The 21,521-nt window shown below is 47.6% G+C and overlaps 1 protein-coding gene across 2 annotated transcripts in view; it reads right to left on the bottom strand.

The window, feature by feature from the left end:
- The window catches only part of LOC147708709 (uncharacterized), a 198,015-nt gene extending 178,712 nt beyond the window's left edge, over nt 1–19,303 (bottom strand). The window contains exon 1 of one of the 2 annotated variants that reach the window (XM_086927363.1): nt 19,047–19,303. In XM_086927363.1, coding sequence (XP_086783489.1) covers nt 19,047–19,070 — 24 coding nt within the window. In that variant the 5' untranslated portion in view covers nt 19,071–19,303. The remainder of the gene's footprint in view (nt 1–19,046) is intronic. The other variant, XM_086927364.1, reaches the window with a different exon arrangement.
- Between the last annotated feature and the right edge of the window lie 2,218 nt (nt 19,304–21,521).

Below are 21,521 nucleotides of genomic sequence, written 5' to 3'. Positions count from 1 at the left end.
TAGATTGTCCTGGACAGGGCACACAGAGTTGGTCCACCTCGGGCACCCAACGTCACACCACCCGATATTCTTGTCTGTTTGCAAGACTTTAAAACCAAGGAGGCTATCCTCTCAAAAGCAAGGTCCCTTCACCCTATCTCCTATCAAGGTCACCCACTGGTGCTTTACCAGGACCTGGACCTGATCACCCTACAGCGTTGACGGCAGTTCCGCCCAGTGACAGAGCACCTTAGGCGACAAAACATCACATACTCCTGGGGGCACCCGTTCCGCCTCATTTTTCGCTTTAATGGTAAACTTCATCAGATACGCTCCCTCATCGACACCTGACAACTGTTAGGCCTGGCTTTGCCCAACGAGGAGGATGATCGGCAGAGCCTTGAGTCGGAGCCGGAGACGTCTCCCTCAGGGTGGCAGCGACCCAAACGACGGCAGAGATTCCGAAAACTTGACAAGCAGGAAATAGTGAAAAGCCAGCAAGATGCACTCACCTCTGCTGCTGATGCACTGGCGGAAAGAAGCCCTACCACTGAATGATGAGGGCTTGACGCCTATTCTCCCTGACAACGGCTCTCTGACTAGGGGTGGGCAGCGGAGGGACCCGGATCTCCCCCCTTGGTCACACTACGAGACCCACTTCGAAGACTTCCCAGCTCCTCCGGGAGGGCGGACACTTTTTCCAGAACTTGTTTGTTTTTTTAAATGTTCCTCGTTGGGACTTATGATCTTTTACCAGTTTTTTGGGGATTTTTAAAGTTTGGGTTCCCTCATCCACCCTCCCTACCTGCCCTTTTGAGATGCTTCCCCTTACGATCTATTGGTCAGGTCTTTTACACCTTGATGCATACTATGCCCAGCTGCACTCACAGCAACACTCTACTATCAAACCCCTTTGATACCACTGCCGGGTTGAAATAACCCAATTAAGTGCAGAGCGGTCCTGAACTATTTAGTACACTCCACAGCAGACATCTGCCTCCTTCAAGAAACTCACCTTCTCTCTAAAGATCATCACAGGCTAAGGTCCAAGTTCTTCCCTACGCAACTGTTTTCCTCTTGCACCTCGAAGTCTGCAGGTCCCCCGTTCATTCCCCGGTAGGGTCATACAGAAGGAGGCGGAAATTAGGGGTCGCCTGCTCACATACCAGTTCCTGCTGGGGGGTATGACTTTTGTCGTTGGATCTGTCTACGCGCCCAATGAAGGGCAGGTCAAGTTTCTCCTCACCACCCTCCGCGAAGCGGCCGAAGCTTCGGACCGCCACCTGCTACTGGATGGAGACCTTAACTTGTCTTTGATAATGACCTAGATCGCTCCTGCCAGAGGACAACACAAGTAGGAATACTCTCACACACAGGGCAAACACACCTCCGGGACCTAGGGCTCTCGGACCTTTGGTGACACTTCCACCTCCTTAGACACTGGCAACTGCGGGACACACTGCTACACCACCCCACAGTGATCGAACAAATCCAGAAAGCTATCACTAACTTTATCACACTCAATGCTAACATGGACACCTCTCCGGCGACTCAATGGACGGCACTAAAGGCTGTCATCAGGGGAGAACTCATAGCCATATCTTCTGCTCAGAACAAGGAGAGGAGTCGAAAGAGAACGGAACTCACTCAGAGAGTCACGGAGCTTGAGCAGCTGCACCAAATAACCGGGGCTTCACGTGCTTGGCGGCCACTCTGTGTAAAACGGAAGCAGCTTGCGGCATTAGACCAGGGCAGGGCTGAGTCTGCGGCTCTCAGACTCCGACATTCCTATTATACAGCAGGGGACAGATCTGGTTGCCTCCTTGCCAATAAACTACGTGAAGCCTGATAGCGCCAGGGAGTGCAGACCATTCGTATGTCCGGGGGTGACTCTATTTCTGATGGCGCGGCGATAGCTGAAGCGTTCTGAGATTTTTACGAGGACCTCTATACCGGAGATTCTCTCGATGCTCAACACAGCGCTGAGTATATAGCACTGGTCCACATACCCGCCCTGCCCCAATCCCAGGCCGATTACCTAGACAGCCCTATACAGATGGAAGAGGTTATCTCAGCGATTTCTCGACTCAAATTAGGTCAATCACCGTTCTGACGGCTATACGGCCGTCTTCTACAAGTCATTCTGCAACCAATTGGCTCTCATCTTGACGAGCCTCTTCAAAACCTTTGTGCACACGGGCGCCATACCAGGGGAGATGTTAGAGGTGGCGTAGTGGTTATTCCAAAGCCAGGGAAAGATAGGATGAAGTGCTGCGCATATACACCTATTTCTCTGTTAAATGTAGATATTAAACTGTACACCAGTATCCTAGCAGCCCGCCTGGCTCCATATATGGCCCGATTTGTTGAGCCCGACCAAGCCGGCTTTATACCGCAGAGGCAGACTAGTGACAACACCAAACGCATTTTACACCTGATAGAAAAGGCATCCCTTACCCAGGGCGAATATATGCTCCTGGCCTTCAATGCAGAGAAGGCCTTTGATAGGGTGCACTGGCCCTATCTCGAGATGGTACTGATGGCTGCTGGTTTCGGCGAGAAGTTTCGAACTCGAGTTTTAAATTGCTACCGCTTCTCCATGGCCATGGCAACGGTCGGAGTTAATGGTCACACATCTTCTCGTTTTCCCATTGGCAGGGGCACAAGGCAGGGGTGCCGTCGGTCACCCCTCCTTTTTACGCTCTATATGGAACCTCTGTCGCTTGCAGTCCGAAGGCATCCCCTTATAACCGGGATTAAATTTGGGGGGGGGGACATCCACACCATTAGCCTATACGCAGACGACATTCTGCTCTCCTTATCAGAACCGGTCACAGCCCTGTGTGCCCTATCTATTGAACTAGACAGCTTGGCGCGCGGATTGGGGTTTAAAATCAACATGGACAAATCCATGGCCCTGGACATCTCCCTATCCCCGCACAGCCGTACCTTTCTCCAGGAGGAACACCCGGTGCAATGGGCGACTGCTGCGATCCCCTACTTAGGTATCCAATTGGCCCCCACTCTTCAAGCCATCGCTGACGTCAATTACTCCAAACTCTGCTCTCACATACGTGCAGAATTAAGCAGGTGGAAACATTGCACAATGTCTTGGTTGGGCAGGATTGCAGCTACCAAAATGACTATCCTTCCCCAGATCCTATATCTTTTTCAGACCCTTCCTCTCCGGCCGCCGTAGGGCTGGATTCAACAGACCCAGGCGGATCTATCGGGTTTCATCTGGCATGGCCGCAAACCTCGCTTCCGACACCAGGTCACAGTTCTGCCGCCAAGGTGGGGTGCGGGGGGGAGAGGAGGGGTACCAGACATCCAATTATACTATCATGCTGTCCAGCTTCACTATATGGTGGAATGGCAAAGGTTGGAGTCAGAGAAGCATTGGCTGTTCCAGGACCAGGCAGTGGCAGATAGACCGCGGCAGGGTGTCCTCTTTCTCCGCAAACTTCACCGCCCTCTTAACCTGTATACTTCATTGATCACAAGCACCATCATGGACTTGTGGAACCGTACCAATATGTCCTCACAACTGACCACCTTTCCATCGCCCCTCACATCATTGTTTGACAATCCGGACTTCCAGCCAGGCATGGATGCATGGGCCTTTCAAGCTTGGGGCTCTTCTCCCTGTAGTGACCTCTATAGAATGCTTTTAGCCATCACTACTTACACACATAATGCGGGCCGTGCCGATGGGAGAGAGAGACTTCGGAAGAACACTGAGCCACAAGGAATCGGAAGGTATATACCACAGGGCACGGCACTCGGCCTACCATATGGGCCGCACAGAAACCCTGAACAAGATTGTCACCTATTGGTATTACACGCCTGAACGCTTACATCGCTTTGAACCCCGCCAGAGTGACCTATGCTGGAGGGAGTGCGAGGAGGTGGTTACGTTGGAGCATGTTCTTTGGAGCTGCACCCACATACAATCGTATTGGTCCCATGTGCTTGACAAAATTGATATACACTTAAAGACGCAGCTCCCACGATTCCCTTCCTATATTCTCCTAGGTCTCCCTAACACATTGACATATCCACTCAAATCCGAGAGGGGTTGGCAGATCGCGATTGCCCTGGGGTCGGCCATACAATATATTCTGATACACTGGCGCTCCAACCAGCACCCTCCACATACTGGCTGGCTTCAGAGACTCTGGCTGGTATTGGGTATGGAGAAACTCACTCTTACGCTAGCTGGCAGGGGGTCAGCATTTCCGGAGCTGGGCGGCCCTTCCTGACGTTGCTGGTATCCGAGTTTCGGGAGTGAACTTGCTCCCGGTACCTGCGTCTGCTTCGCCTTGCTGACACACATATTTTATTTATTTATTTATTTATTGGTTTGTATAGCGCTGGAATCAACTCTCAGTGGAGTATCTCTGCGCTTTGACACCTGTAGAACACCAAGAAATAAATGTGGGAGGAAATTAAATTTCATTTTTAAACAGTATTGTTTTCAATTGTTTACGGAATTTTAGATGATCTGTACATTGTTTGAGTGATAGAGGAAGTTTGTTCCAGAGAGTAGGTCCTGCTATGGAAAGTGCCTTACTCCCGTGTCTGGCTTTCTTAGTCCGTGGTACCTGCAAAAGGAAATCATTGCTGGACCTAAGAGATCGAGTGGGGGTGTAAGGGACAAATTTATTTTTCAAATAGGCAGGTCCTTGGCCATTTAGGCACTTGTGAATCAAACAACATGTTTTAAATTTCGTTCTCTGCCGGACAGAAAGCCAGTGTAATTGGTCAAGAAGGGGTTTGGAGGCAGTTCTAGGAGGGGCATTAAGAACCAAGCGGGCCGCCATATTCTGGATGACTTGTAGTCTATCCAATACCCCTTCATTGGCGGCAAGCAGTAGACCATTACAATAGTCAATCCTGCTTAGAACAAGTGCCTGGACTAAAGTTCTCCTCACCGAATCAGGCAGAAGAGGAAAGACCTTGCACAGTAGGCTGATGGTATGAAAGCATATACCTGAGATATAATTCACATGTTGCTTGAGAGTCAGATCTTGATCCAGACGGACCCCTAGGTTCTTTACAATCGACTTGGGTTCGGGAACAACACCCAAGTCGCTGGGCCACCAGTCTGGAGACCAAAGCAGTTTAGCTTCCCCAAACAACATAACCTCAGTTTTACTGACGTTGCACTGAAGGCAGTTGGCCGACATCCATTGTGCCACTGTCTTCATACCAGCTGAAAAGGAGCTCTTCACTTCAGCGGAGATGGTTTTGAACGGGAAGAGGAGCTGCGTGTCATCAGCATATGACACGGGGATGAAACCGTACTTACGCATCACTCTTGCCAGGGGTGCCACATAGATGTTAAAAAGAGTAGGGCTCAAACAAGAGCCCTGTGGCACCCCTTTGGAAATCTCTACCTCCGCTGACCGATATGCACCCAAGGTGACACTCTGGGTGCGGTCGGATAGGAAGCTTTTTAGCCAAGCAAGGGCTTTGTTTTTGATCCCGGCGTTCGACAACCGTTCTGTCAAGATGGAATGTGACACGGTGTCGAACGCCGCTGATAGATCTAACAAAACTAGGATCACTGAAAAGCCCCTGTCTTGGTACATGTGCAGATCGTCAGTCACGGATACCAAGGTGGATTCCGTACTATGCCTTGGCCTAAACACAGACTGGGAATAGTCAAGAACGTCTGCCAGTTCGATATATCTGGATAGATGGAAATTAACATGCTTTTCAGATATTTTCCCAAGAAAAGGTAGCAGTGAGATTGGCCTTAAATTGGTCAATTCCGTCCAAGGAATGGCGGTGTTCTTCCTAATGGGTCTGACAAGGGCTCGTTTCCAATTTTTAGGGACATGGCCGGAGGTGAGAGAAAAATTCACAAGTTGCTCAAAAACAGGGCAAAGCTGCCCTGCTAAAGCAGGTATAATCCTGGCTGGGATAATATCCTCCGAGCTCCCACTTTTTATACTGGTCATCAATGTCAAAATTTCCTCCCCAGAAATGGGGGGGAAAGATTCCAGAGAATATATATCCTGCTTCCACTCTGTATCAGCCTGAGAGAGTGTTGTTATTGAGGAAACCTTATCATTACCAGCATTAATTATTTTTTCATAGATCTTATCAATTTTTGTGGTGAAGAAATTGGATATCTCATCACACAACTGCAGGGATGCTATTTCTACAGATTCGCAAGCTGTAGGTTTAACAAAAGATTACAGAATCTGATAGAGAACTCTGGGGGAGTTTCCAGCCTCGGCAATTTGCGCTGTTATGTGTGACTTTCGAGCTGTCCGAATTGCCTTATGGTAGATAGAAGATTAGGGTAGGTAGGTAGATATTCCAAGTAGCACCACCACGACAGCTCGCAAGAAGGGCCACTGAATACCAGGCTGCTTTCACTCTTTCACACCCCTTCCCCCTTCTTGTTTTCTTTAGATCAAGGTGGACGAGGGGTGGGTGGGGAGGATAGGGTGTGGGGGTGGGTTGGAAGGGGTGTTTCTATTTTCCACTTGCCCCTTTCCCTGTTCGTCCTGTAGATCCGATCCATGCTTATTACCTATGGGAACGACGCAACGCGACATTGTTGTCTCCTTGCACATCACTGAGGGGCCGAGGGTCTTGTTTTTTTTTTTATTTGTGTTGAAATCAATACAAAGATTGAAACCAAAAGTGTGGATGACCGTGCAAAGTTGCATTTACCAGTGAGAGAATAAGGCAAGTGCAACACTTTATCGATTATGTCAAAACATACAGCATCACATTCCGATTGAACGCATTTCTGCAGAGGAAGGATCAATGACCACATGCGGCAAATAAATTGCCTAGCCATTTGCACACTACTAAACTGGGTTGTATTCTCAAAGGAAAGATTTATCCATTAGGGCCCAGAGAGAATTTGTGTTTGACCTTCCCCTAAGGGGATTGTCGTAGGTGGAAAGGCTGTCCTTAGAGAGACCTTACGTCCGGCAAACTATTAGCCACCTTGGGGCGACTATAATCAGGGAAGACATCGGGCCCCAATGGATCCCAGGCAGTATTTTTTTTAAATGTATGCTAAAAAACTCTTGACCCACTTGAGGAGGTTCATTGGAAGGCAATAGACATGATACTGCTGCCCCCTAATCTGCCAACAGCTGAAATAGTGGAGATTTCGGAGATTGGGAGCGCACCAGAGCTTTGCTCCACATACTGCACAATTCCCTCCTGGATACAAAGGTGAAGATTGTGGCGAAGGATCTGGAAGATAGATTCATCAAGGTGGTTCCTTCTTAGGTCTGTCGGGATCAATCATGGTTTATGCCTCAACAGGCTAGTAGACAAAACATTAGAAGTTTGTACAATGCGCTGGCCTTGGCGGACAGATTAGAAGGGTCACTGTTGGTCTTGTTGGTGAACATCGAAAAGGTGTTTGCCTCGGTATGGTGGAAATTCAGGCCCAACCTTACTACATATTTAAAATTGCTTTCTATAGATTAGTGTGCCAGAGTCCAAATTGTCCGGAGGAGAACGAGCCAAGGTTACCCTTTGTTGCCCCTCTTCACCACCGCTACTGAGCTGTTGGTGGAGTAGCTCCGAATCAATACCAAGGTGCAAGGATTTGAATGGAATAATGGGATTTCGGATACGGTGGCCCTCTAAGGAGACGATGTTCTGCGCTTTCTGTCAGACTGTAAGTGGTCGACCCCCACACTCTCTAGATTTTTTGCATTTTTGGCAAGACTATTGTTGGGAGGTGAACCGCGTAGCACTGTCGGCTACGCGGCAGCAGTGTAAGGTAGCCGAAAGAGCCTGGCGGGCACAATATGATACTGTAGCCAAGCTGACCTATAAGACGGTGGTCAAGGCCTTTCACCGGGACATTCGCCTGGAAAAAAAAGCATATCTAGCTAGGAGAATAGAAGCTGCTTCTAACTCCTGCAAGGAGATTTTCTCCATTGTGAGAGAATTTATTTCCCCATGGTCTAACACCTCGGACGAAAAACCATCTGGTACCTGGGCTTCGGACCTTGCTGATTTCTTTACGAGCAAGATCCAACGCATACAGGATTCTTTCCCATCGCCTGGGCCCACGGGCCAGACTAATCCTGAGACCACCTTATCCCCGCGGGCTTGGCCAGGTGTGACGCTGAGTGTGTTTCCACCGATCTCTGCCCCTGACTCTTTAGCGCTAATGGGCAATCTCAAATCCGGTTCGCCCCTCGACTCATGCCCTGCTAAATTTTTAGCGAAAGTTGCGGAGGTGATCAATCCACTGGCAAACACGCTGTTGAATCTTTCGCTGAGTCAGGGAGTGGTCCCGCAAGCCTGGAAGCAGGCGATGGTGATTCCATTGCTCAAAAAACCAGGCCTAGATCCGAAGGCCCCGGTTAATTATAGGCCCATCTCTCTGCTGCCGGCTCTCACGAAGATTGTGGAAAAGCACGTTCAGGTTGTGCTTTCCAATTTTCTTGAGACCAACGAGATCTTGCATGCCACCCAGTCGGGTTTTCGTCCCCATCTAAGCACAGAGACTGCGCTCCTTGAGGTCTCAGAAACCATTAAAGGGGTTCTGGACTCTGGGGGCAAAGCCATGCTGGTGATGTTGGACTTGTCGGCGGCGTTCGACACCGTCCCCCATGATGGCCTTCTCGCAAGACTCTTTGAGATAGGTCTGCGGGGGACGGTGCTCGACTGGTTTTCCTCCTTTCTAGCCGGCCGCCGGCAAACGGTCTGGGCTTCGCCAGATTCCGCCGTGATGCCGCCTCTGGGAGTCGGGGTCCCACAGGGCTCTATCTTGAGCCCGACCCTATTTAACATCTTCATGACCCCGTTGGCGGCGTTGGCGGAGTCGTATGGCGCCCAGATCGTATCCTACGCTGACGACACCCAGCTCCTCTTCTCATGTAAGAGAGGAGGAGACTTTGATGAGGAGAGTATCCGGGATTGCCTTGGGGCTGTTTTCCAATGGTTCCAACTGAACAGCCTCAAGTGCAATTCCGATAAGTCCGAGGTACTCTTCTTTGGGTGCGACACAGAGCCAGACTGGCAGGCCTGGTGGCCGATTAATATGTTTCCTCCGTCTTGTTCTTCCCAAGTCGCCAAGAATCTGGGGGTCAAGATGGATAAGGGGCTAACATTGAAATCCCAGATCCTCGGGGTGTCGGGCACCTGCTTCGGCATCCTTAGGATGTTGCGGAGGTTCCTTCCCCTGCTGTCTGAGGAGCATAGGAAACTGACAGTGCAGGCTCTGATCGGGTCCAGGTTGGATTATTCCAACATTCTTTACCTGGGCCTACCAGAGTACTTGCTGCAGCGGCTCCAAGTGGTGCAGAACGCTGCCGCGAGAGCAATCTTTGGATTAAATAGACGGGCCAGTGCATCGGGCCTGTTGAAAACCTTGCATTGGCTTCCTATCCGGAAACGGATCGCCTTCAAGGCTCTGACTCTGGCCTATAAAGCTCTCCACGCGGTGGGAGCAAAGTACCTTCAAAAGAGACTGGTCTTCTATCAACCGACCAGGTCTTTGAGGTCGGAATCCCTGTTTTTGGCGGTTGTCCCGCGTGTGAAGAGAGCTCGCCTGGGAGGCCGCTCTTTTGGATTGCTGGCGCCACAGTTGTGGAACTCTCTGCCGCTTGCTCTGCGGGGAGCTACCAGCCTACTAGCTTTTAGAAAAGGCCTTAAAACCTGGCTGTTTACCCAGTAGCCTGTTTTTCCTGTATGTATTTGTTTGGCATTCTGTCCTTTCTTTTATCGGTGTTATGTTATTGTGTTGCAGCCTTCCTTTTCCAATAAAGCGCCGGGACACTCTTTTTGAGTAGCCGTGCGCTATACAAAAGAATAAATAACATAACATAACATAACATGATGAAACCATCTGTTTTTCCAGGCAACACATGCTCCCAAGAATTGGGACTGGCCCTCAATTCACAGATGGCCACAGAAGGGTATAAACACCTGGGAGTATATGTAACTCTAGAAGCTGCTGTTGCTTGGAATAGGTACATTCAACCACTGGTTCAAAAGTTGCTGGCTAATATTAAATTCTGGTTGATGTTTCCTCAATCATTTCTGGGCAGATCTGCCAATTTTAAAATGGTGGTATTGCCACAGTATCTGTACAATCCACAAACTTTCCCATATGAGGCTGCGTTCCTTTTTTTGCAAAAATAAAACCCATTTTGAGAAGCTTCCCCTGGAATTAGGGATTTTCGCCAATAGCCTTATCAAAATGTTTTAAATCCACTTACAAGGGATCGCAAAGGCTGACTTTCGGTCCTCTTATATAGCTTCCAGTCTGTTAGTTGTAAATGAATGGTGGTATGATACCCAGGGGGACCTCAGTTATGCATTCAAAAAAGGGGCGCTGTGTGATAAACCAATACAGCAAATGTTGTACGGTGGTAGAGTGGACCGATGTTTCCCCTGGGGATTAAATTGGTCATAAATATATGGAGAGACACCCTAAAGATGCTAGGCTTCGATTGGAGGTTAACTGAACAGATGCAACTATGGGTGGGATCAACCCTAAGGTAGATAATAGCTTAAGAGTGGTTCCGGAATTGGAACATCATTTCGATGTCCCCCCATAGAGACGTAATGGCTGGAACTATGTTTAATCCTACCACAGCCTCCAGACTGTGAATACGACTTGCATCGTAGTCAGTTTTTTCACTATTTACAATTGCGACATGCGATAACGCCATATATCAAGGATGGATGACCTTCTAGAATTCAGTCCCCTGGAGGCCAAGCTACTGTTAGGGACCACAAAGTAGCTCAGATGTATCACTCCCACGTAAACAACATCAAATACCTTTGATGTATGTTTGTGCTTGGCTTGGGAGTGAGATCTGGGTTCACTCACAAGTGAGGAATGGGGAGTGGCTAAAAAGTGGTAGCTCAACTGCAGATCTAGTCGGTGGAAAGACGAAAATCCTCCCTTCAAGGAGGAGTGCCGGAAGGGAATGGATTTTTGCATGAGTATGAAAAATCCAATATGCAAGGCTAGAGGCTGCGCTCCGAACCATATTAAAATATGGGAGGCTTGAGGACACTATCATGGGATTTAAATGGACCCGGTTGGCCTACGAGGTACAACACTAGATAAAATACAAATATGAAAAAATTGAGAGTTGCGCTCCTGACATTGGGGAACCTTGTCATAGATGTGTTCGGTATGGACTATCAATTTTATATGAGCTGTTGTGCTTTTATGGTCTATTTACAAAAGATTGAATAAAGCTGTGTGACTGACTATCAATGGAATGTAAATTGAAGGGTGGTGGAAAGGGGAGATACAGGGTGATCTATCCTCTACTTGTATCTTCTAATTTTGTTTTAATCATTTTATTTAGATTTTTCTGTTGTTTCTCAAAGTGAAAAACCTTGTCATGATCATGCTCCTATGACCCAGCAAACCGGGGCAATTTAAAACAGCAGGGCAAACTCTCTTTAGTAACCTGTCTCAGTGTTTCCCTGAAATAGCTGCAGGGTTTGGGAATATAGCCACACAAAATTAATATATGAGGACTCCTCTCTGTAGTTGGACAGCTCACTCAAGTTGACTACATTCTGCTTCCATCTCTGCATAATCTGCAGATCACCGGTTTGAACCTTGGTGGAGCAAGCTCAGCTTTTCTTCCTTCCACCATGGAGTAAAGTAATGCCATCAACATGAATAAAAGTAATGCCTTTTGTTTGTAGTGTTTCGAAACTGTAAAATGAAGAAGCAAGCTCTATATAAAATGGTATTGTTCTTGTATATCAAATACACACTGTAAAGAGGCATCAGTTATTCTATCAGTTAGTATGGTTTTGTCTGAACTATGTTTTTATTATTCTTGTGTTGTGTGTTTTTTTCTTCAATAAAAGAATTATGGTTAGAAGAGAGTGGCTACTCAAGAATAAGTATGGCTAAAACCTTTCAATTGGCTTTAGGCAAAATGTCTAAGAACATGAAAACCCTAGAGGTAATGCATATAAAGATGTCAACATCAAATATGCTACGGCGTTGACTCTTTAGGAGTAGGCTAAGTAAATAAAGTCTCCTTTGTGACCATGGATGGAAAAGTCCACCCTTTTTTGCTTAAGCACAAACTAACAGAACAAATCATTATCAGAATAATCTGATAGATATAATGGTTGGCTCATCAATCTCTTGCCTTATTTTTAAAGGTAGGTAAGCCACTGAAGATGGAGCAAGACCTGGCCCAGCTTGAAGTCCTTTTGGACGCTTGAGCCCAAAACAAACTGTGTTTTCCTGGTGGCATCAGCATGACACCCACACTGTACCCTCATGCACCTGAATTAAAGGCAAAGCAATGACCTTTGATGTAAAAAGTGCGAGACAAAGAGATAATCATCTAGTGACTGAAATTCACAAATTGAAACAAGAAAATCTGGGATCATTCTCAGCTTCCAGTATTGCCAAAAGTTGTGCCTTCTTTTTCTTCATGCAAACAAAACAGGTGATGGACAGAATGTGGATCAATGTCACACATTCACCCCAGTCCAAAGATCTGGGCCCAAATCCATCGTTTTTTTGCACTCCACACCACCCTGGGTTAGACAATGGCGATATGCAAATCAGCTCTGACCCTGTGCCCCATGGGAACAGTCCAGTCCGAACTACAAAAGCCATGTCCTTCCCAGAACGGAATCAAGCATCCGAGGACCGGACCGGTTTCGAGGTAACACCTCTCATCAGCCCGGCTAGCTTGACTCCAGTGGTGTGGAGTGCCTGGGACCCACGTCTGGGCATCCCCAGCGCACTTAGGACGGAATTTGCAAACAAAACAGGTGATGGACAGAATGTGGATCAATGTCACACATTCACCCCAGTCCAAAGATCTGGGCCCAAATCCATCGTTTTTTTGCACTCCACACCACCCTGGGTTAGACAATGGCGATATGCAAATCAGCTCTGACCCTGTGCCCCATGGGAACAGTCCAGTCCGAACTACAAAAGCCATGTCCTTCCCAGAACGGAATCAAGCATCCGAGGACCGGACCGGTTTCGAGGTAACACCTCTCATCAGCCCGGCTAGCTTGACTCCAGTGGTGTGGAGTGCCTGGGACCCACGTCTGGGCATCCCCAGCGCACTTAGGGCGGAATTTGCAAACAAAACAGGTGATGGACAGAATGTGGATCAATGTCACACATTCACCCCAGTCCAAAGATCTGGGCCCAAATCCATCGTTTTTTTGCACTCCACACCACCCTGGGTTAGACAATGGCGATATGCAAATCAGCTCTGACCCTGTGCCCCATGGGAACAGTCCAGTCCGAACTACAAAAGCCATGTCCTTCCCAGAACGGAATCAAGCATCCGAGGACCGGACCGGTTTCGAGGTAACACCTCTCATCAGCCCGGCTAGCTTGACTCCAGTGGTGTGGAGTGCCTGGGACCCACGTCTGGGCATCCCCAGCGCACTTAGGGCGGAATTTGCAAACAAAACAGGTGATGGACAGAATGTGGATCAATGTCACACATTCACCCCAGTCCAAAGATCTGGGCCCAAATCCATCGTTTTTTTGCACTCCACACCACCCTGGGTTAGACAATGGCGATATGGCAATCAGCTCTGACCCTGTGCCCCATGGGAACAGTCCAGTCCGAACTACAAAAGCCATGTCCTTCCCAGAACGGAATCAAGCATCCGAGGACCGGACCGGTTTCGAGGTAACACCTCTCATCAGCCCGGCTAGCTTGACTCCAGTGGTGTGGAGTGCCTGGGACCCATGTCTGGGCATCCCCAGCGCACTTAGGGCGGAATTTGCAAACAAAACAGGTGATGGACAGAATGTGGATCAATGTCACACATTCACCCCAGTCCAAAGATCTGGGCCCAAATCCATCGTTTTTTTGCACTCCACACCACCCTGGGTTAGACAATGGCGATATGCAAATCAGCTCTGACCCTGTGCCCCATGGGAACAGTCCAGTCCGAACTACAAAAGCCATGTCCTTCCCAGAACGGAATCAAGCATCCGAGGACCGGACCGGTTTGGAGGTAACACCTCTCATCAGCCCGGCTAGCTTGACTCCAGTGGTGTGGAGTGCCTGGGACCCACGTCTGGGCATCCCCAGCGCACTTAGGGCGGAATTTGCAAACAAAACAGGTGATGGACAGAATGTGGATCAATGTCACACATTCACCCCAGTCCAAAGATCTGGGCCCAAATCCATCGTTTTTTTGCACTCCACACCACCCTGGGTTAGACAATGGCGATATGCAAATCAGCTCTGACCCTGTGCCCCATGGGAACAGTCCAGTCCGAACTACAAAAGCCATGTCCTTCCCAGAACGGAATCAAGCATCCGAGGACCGGACCGGTTTCTAGGTAACACCTCTCATCAGCCCGGCTAGCTTGACTCCAGTGGTGTGGAGTGCCTGGGACCCACGTCTGGGCATCCCCAGCGCACTTAGGGCGGAATTTGCAAACAAAACAGGTGATGGACAGAATGTGGATCAATGTCACACATTCACCCCAGTCCAAAGATCTGGGCCCAAATCCATCGTTTTTTTGCACTCCACACCACCCTAGGTTAGACAATGGCGATATGCAAATCAGCTCTGACCCTGTGCCCCATGGGAACAGTCCAGTCCGAACTACAAAAGCCATGTCCTTCCCAGAACGGAATCAAGCATCCGAGGACCGGACCGGTTTCGAGGTAACACCTCTCATCAGCCCGGCTAGCTTGACTCCAGTGGTGTGGAGTGCCTGGGACCCACGTCTGGGCATCCCCAGCGCACTTAGGGCGGAATTTGCAAACAAAACAGGTGATGGACAGAATGTGGATCAATGTCACACATTCACCCCAGTCCAAAGATCTGGGCCCAAATCCATCGTTTTTTGCACTCCACACCACCCTGGGTTAGACAATGGCGATATGCAAATCAGCTCTGACCCTGTGCCCCATGGGAACAGTCCAGTCCGAACTACAAAAGCCATGTCCTTCCCAGAACGGAATCAAGCATCCGAGGACCGGACCGGTTTCGAGGTAACACCTCTCATCAGCCCGGCTAGCTTGACTCCAGTGGTGTGGAGTGCCTGGGACCCACGTCTGGGCATCCCCAGCGCACTTAGGGCGGAATTTGCAAACAAAACAGGTGATGGACAGAATGTGGATCAATGTCACACATTCACCCCAGTCCAAAGATCTGGGCCCAAATCCATCGTTTTTTTGCACTCCACACCACCCTGGGTTAGACAATGGCGATATGCAAATCAGCTCTGACCCTGTGCCCCATGGGAACAGTCCAGTCCGAACTACAAAAGCCATGTCCTTCCCAGAACGGAATCAAGCATCCGAGGACCGGACCGGTTTCGAGGTAACACCTCTCATCAGCCCGGCTAGCTTGACTCCAGTGGTGTGGAGTGCCTGGGACCCACGTCTGGGCATCCCCAGCGCACTTAGGGCGGAATTTGCAAACAAAACAGGTGATGGACAGAATGTGGATCAATGTCACACAATGGCGATATGCAAATCAGCTCTGACCCTGTGCCCCATGGGAACAGTCCAGTCCGAACTACAAAATTGAAACAAGAAAATCTGGGATCATTCTCAGCTTCCAGTATTGCCAAAAGTTGTGCCTTCTTTTTCTTCATGAGCACATATAAAAGCACTTTGAATTAAATGAGTTTAAGTTGTGTGTGGTACAAAAACCTCACGTTTGATTTCATAGACTTTAATGATGATTCATTTAGAATAACAACCTAGGCCACATAGACGATCCACATGACAACTGACTGGCCTCTTGATTCACTAATGGAGTCTTCAATGAGTGAGGGAGCATGATTGTTTCTAGGTTCCTTTTATCACTTGTAATAAATGCCCCTCCATGTTGCAATATGATCTGATTTACTAAGGTGAAATATCTCTGCATGTTAAAGATATAGAAATGTTTTAATTTTGAAGAGAAGTGTTGTGGCATTACTTTGATGTCATCTGCGTATGACTTAGTGGGAACATCGTCTACTTATGCCTAAGGCATTGTGATTTAAGTATGTTCTAATTAGAACCTTGGGGGTAGGTGACAGTGGGCAGTTGGTGGGAGAGCGCCTGACTAACGGACGCTGAAGTTCTCTGTGCGGTGTCAGGACACTGAAGAAATAAACCACCAGTGGAACTTCTGTTGGTGTATGAATAATCATTACAAATTTGGCGACGAGTGCCTTTGCCCTGAAACCCCAAAAAAACAGTGCTACTGCAGAACGGGGTGTCCGACATATTCAGAGCGTACGGCGGAATGGTGCATCACACCTAACCACATCATTTGGTCTATCCACCTGTCACAGTATTTGGATTGGAGGAAGGAGTTGTTGCACAATATGTGGACCTATCGCATTACTCCTAGTGAATCCACTGGCCTGAGCCCTTTTGTGTTGATAAGGGGTAGAACACCTATCACTAAAGATAACGTTGGATGGATGGTTACAGCTAAGAAAGCGAACTGGTCATCTGATTTGGTTAAACAAAGGCTGAAACATGCACAGGATATGAGCAAGAAATATTATCATGCCACACACAGAAGCAGACCTGTGCGCATTAGAATAGGTGACAGAGCGAGAGTTAAAAAGAGTGTATCTTGAAGAAAGGCCAAAGTCGTTTCTCACAATCTTTAATTGAAAAAACTTTTGTAATTCTGTGTAATTGACGATGTAAAAGTGTGGCATTTCTCTGATTTGTCTTTGCGTAAGGGGGAGGAGGAGCCACAACACACTTCTACGCACCACCTTATATCACCTGATAATCATAAGATTGCCTGTCTGACGGAGAATGGTGGTGGTTAAAGGGTGCAGGATATGGGTGAGGTTGTCACTGATGAACGGAATCCTACAAGACATGAAACAAGGAAAAAGGTGGAGCAGAGTGATGGTGGGTAGTGTGCTACATGTTGTAGCAATAATACAGTCAGGGCACGAACTGGGGGTAGTCGCAGGTGGACAGCGTCCACTCACTATTTCCACTGGGTAAACGCCGTCCACTCTGCCAAGAATTTGGGCCCCACTGAACAATGTGCTGAACTCATCCCGGTATAATTTCCAAACACAGGGACACTTTCAGCAGCGTCTGCACGTTGTCTGCTTTCCATCTGCAACAAGCAACAACGTGCAGGCGGGGATGGGGCTTTCTTATTTCTGACTCCTGCTGGGCCCATAACAAAGGCCGAATTTGAGGGGTCATCAGGCCTCCTTTTGTGAGTCTCTTGGCTGGGAGCAGACAGGAGCCTCACACCTGGATGCAAATGAAGTGAAGGGGAAACAAAGGCTCACACCTTGTTAGCACTTCACACATACTTAAGAAAGGCAGTTTTTCACTTTGTTCAGTCCCTGTTTAGGAGATATGCATGCACTGTAAGAATGTCAGATGTGTTGGTCTTCCAGGTATTTACACACAGCAAATTGCATTTATATAGAGCTTACTACACCTGAGGAGGCGTTTAAATAATTTAAGTACCATTATTTATTCTTGTATAGCCCTACTCATCCCAATGCAGGGTGTCAGAGCGCTTTACATCAGCATGCGCATATTACATGTACAATACATTATATACGTTTGTAAATTAATGTACAGGATGTGGTACATAAAACTCGGGGATTGCAAGGTGTTGAAGTCACATATCATCTTCCATAGCTCACTGTTCTATTATCTTTGCAACGCACTCAAACGTATACATGATAGACTTGCTAAACATATATGTGAGGGCATTAGATCTGATGTCACTTCTTGTGATGCCACTTCCTGTAAAGTCATGGCTTGTGATGCCACTTTCTATTATGTCAATTCCTGTGATGCCATGTGTGATATCATGCGCTGTGATGTCATGTGCAGTGATATTGCGCGCCGTGATGTCTAACTAGGTTAGTCCCCCAAGTTATTTTTTTAGGACTTGTGCCCTGAATACTTTGGAGTGGACTACTGAGATCAATTATTACCCACAAAGGGTGGTGCAGTCACAGGTTGAGAACAAAGTAAGTGTGGGCGGGTGATGAAGAGCCCCTGACAAGTTACGTGACTTTGTTTGCGAATAAGCATTGTGCTGTTTCCAAGGGTTACTTATGTGGACGCATTCTTATGTTCTAGTGAGAAGTGTATTATTTCCAGGTAATAGAATGTTTATTTTGGATACATTATATAAGCTCCATGTTTCAGTATACAATGTGAGCGTTATGTTTTTATTTAGAAAAAAGGGGGATGTGTTGTGGTTTTACTTTAAGGTTATCTGTGTATAACCTGGGGTGGAAACCGTCTACCTATTCCCAAGGTATTGTGATGTTCTAATTAGAACCTTGGGCGTAGATGACGGTGCTCAGTTGGAGGAAGAGAGGCTGACTAAACGGAGTCAATGTACTCTGTGCTGTGGCAGGGCACTGAAGAAATAAGGCACCTGCTGAACTTCTGCTGGTGCACGAGTTATCATTACAAGAGGTTATTTGTACAAGATGATTGTTGCCTGATTTACATGCTAACCATTTTCACGCCTAAGTTGAACCAGAGGCTCTAAAAGCCAAGCCAAAATATTGACTCGACTCTTAACTGTTAACTAGTGGCTTCACCCCTTTTGCAATAATGGCACAACAGTTCCGCAATATTTAGTCAATTTTAGCACATATACTAATGTGTAACTCTGTGCGAAATGTTAGACTTTAAATTTATGTATATCGTCAGCTGCTTCGTTGTCCAAGTACGTCAAAATAAAAACTAATAAACATTAAAAAAAAATATATATATAGTGGCTTCACCCACCACTTCTTCTTTAGCCTTTACATTGAGACCTGTCGTAATGTATATATAATATCACCCAGAGCACAAGTCGTAAGAAAAAGAAGTGGGGAAGACGCTGTCACTGGAAGTTACGTCACGACAGGAAGTGACGTCCCGAATGGTGCCGAGCTCCTCGTCCAGAGAGGCCAAAGAGTGAAGTCCAGCTGTTTGGCAGGGAGGACGACGTCCCCCCTTGTGGTACCCCGACTCGAGCCCTGATATCACTACTCCGCCTACACGGAATTAAGCCCGCGTAAATAGAGCCGCCGGACTACAAACATATCGTAACTCGGCTTTCACAGCGTCCCACGCGATGTCACTCACCTTATCGAACTCTTGTTGGGACATTTCTGTACAGATACCAATTTAAAGCTTGTTTACTCGTTTCCAGCGGGAATAAGTAAAATGTAACAGAGCAGAGAAACTCACATCTGGCCGCGGCAGAAAGATACAGACACCTCAAAACAACAACCAAGAATAGAGTTTAGACACTACCCTCGACATTCTATTGCGCATGCGCAGTGCTCTGAGCCTAATCTCCAGGAAATGCGGTGCAACTGTAATTTCTACAGTGTGTGCTCAAGGGTCTTCTGCCTTCATTTACCTCTTCAGAGCTGTCCAGGATCGGATTAGCTCAAGCTTTTTAATTTGGGTGTTTTATTATAGCGCGAACTCGACCCGAAGGTACTGAAGCGCTTTAAATGAGCACCAGTTACGTTACACAAGGGGGTTTTTAATTTTTGCTGGTACTGGGGCATACATGCCAACATTTCAGAAGAGCAAAGTGGGAGAATTAAAAAAAAAAATCGGGAGAATGGGGCATTGAATCGAGTTAACGGCATGTATGGGCTTTGGAAGTGGCTGCTGCAGGATCGGACATTTGAAACGTAAATAAATGCACGTGTTTTTTTTAAACTTTCAGATGCACGGAGCGCAATGGCAGGCAGAGAGAGGGTGATGCAAGTGTTGTGCACTGGCCTGGCAGGTTGCTGGCAGTGCATGCACCCGTCCCCCCCCATCCCCCTCCCCTCCTGTGTGGCAGCCCGGGCTGTAACAGCTTCCCCGCGTACCCAGTACTTCACACGTCTTTAAAAGACCATTGCCTTGTTAATGACGCTTTGTTGGTTTTTCACCCCTTCTAGAGGCCCTGCATCGCCACTCTGAATATTGCTGGAGAATTAGCACCTTACACAACACCAAACCCTGTCAGCTAAAACCCCCGAGGAATCGGGTTTTAGCTTGCAGGAATCGGGAGGCGGGAGACTAACCTTGAAATCGGTAGTCTCACGCCTGAATCGGGAGGGTTGGCATGTCTGCTGGGGCAGTACGTGATTTGTCCAGACTCACAGGACGTTGAGCAGACACCGATGCTCAAACGTTGTTCTTCAGTTCCAAAGTCGCTAGCTCTAGACATTCCCACGCAAGCTTCCTCTGCGTTCACTGGGCGCAGATCGGGAAAGATTTAGATTGAGGAGGCAGTTTGTGGCACTGCTCTGTGGGCACTGAACAGCTGATAGCCTGGCACCTTTTTTAATTTTCAAAAAGTGCTTCAGTTTATTTATGCTTTTTTTATATAGCGCGTACATCACCCAAAGGTGTTAATCCGCTTTATAATACAATAAATGACAATCTAATGCAACTGGTTATGTTCCACCTTACAGAGAAGTTATGGACAGCCTGTGAAAAATAAGTGAGTACATGGGAGGACTCAGGGAAGCAAACACAAGCAAAAGGAGGCAGGGAATGTGAAGGAAGAAAAGACAGATAAGAGTCCTTATATAGATGTAGTCTATCCTTATGTAGGAGTTGTGGGGTGCTGAGTAAAAGGTATAGTATAGTCCTTAGTGTCTGGATGTTGCAATCTCCAAGTGTCTTTACAGTTAAATTTAGAGACTTATTTTGTGGGACTTGGGAGGGTGATAATTACATGTAGAACAACGGTCCCCTGCACACGCTAACAGTATATCAATAACAGTGTGACAAAAGCTTGAGGCTTTGCTGGAACATGCACTTCAGTTTAAGCACAACAGCCTTAGCCAACACGTGTTTCATCACACTTACGGTTGTTCTCAGTGACTCCTTCGGGGCTAAGAAACAAACAATAGTACAGAATTGGGAATGAAAGGTATGTAACAATAGCATCCAATGTCAGTTTCCCATTGTGACTGTCTAATTTTGAAGGATCAGCTCATGTTGCCTACTCAAGCCTGTGGAAACCCAGGCTGTTTTAAATGTGTCACCTCAGTTGTTTAGTGACAAACTAGTGTAATTTAAGAAAACTTATAATAACACTCTTAGATAAAATAAACTGGTCCAGAGTTAAGGCATGCTTGTTCCTTGTGAGTCCAGTGTTGACATATGAACCTTAACACTCAACAGTGACTTTGCTACAGTGAATTTAACATAACAACACCCCCTTAATGCTGCCTGGTACCCGAAGGTATGTAATAAAAAACAAAATACATATACTCAATACGTGAAGATCCTAGGGGTCTCTAAAGTGGATAGCTCCATTGGGGCTACCACGGTGGCGTGTGGATCAACAAATGCCACGGTTCCTGCTGACCAATGCGGTGCTGCCCGGCTGTGGTATCGGAAAATCCTGAAACAGTACCTTTTGTTCAGGCCGACTGTGGCAGTGCGGGCCAGCTGCAGCGGGGGTCGAGGCTGCGGTGTGTAGCGGACTTACAAGTGGAGCCCCAAAACCACAGTGTTGATAGCTGCGGCGATGTCAGCTTTCAGCGTCATCGTCTGTGAGACCGGGGTGGCGGAGTGAAGTGAAGTGGTGCCTACAGGTCA

The sequence above is a fragment of the Lissotriton vulgaris genome, chromosome 6 (genome assembly GCF_964263255.1).
Source record: "Lissotriton vulgaris chromosome 6, aLisVul1.2, whole genome shotgun sequence".
Lineage (NCBI taxonomy): Eukaryota > Metazoa > Chordata > Amphibia > Caudata > Salamandridae > Lissotriton > Lissotriton vulgaris.
This window is presented reverse-complemented; position numbering and strand designations above follow the sequence as displayed.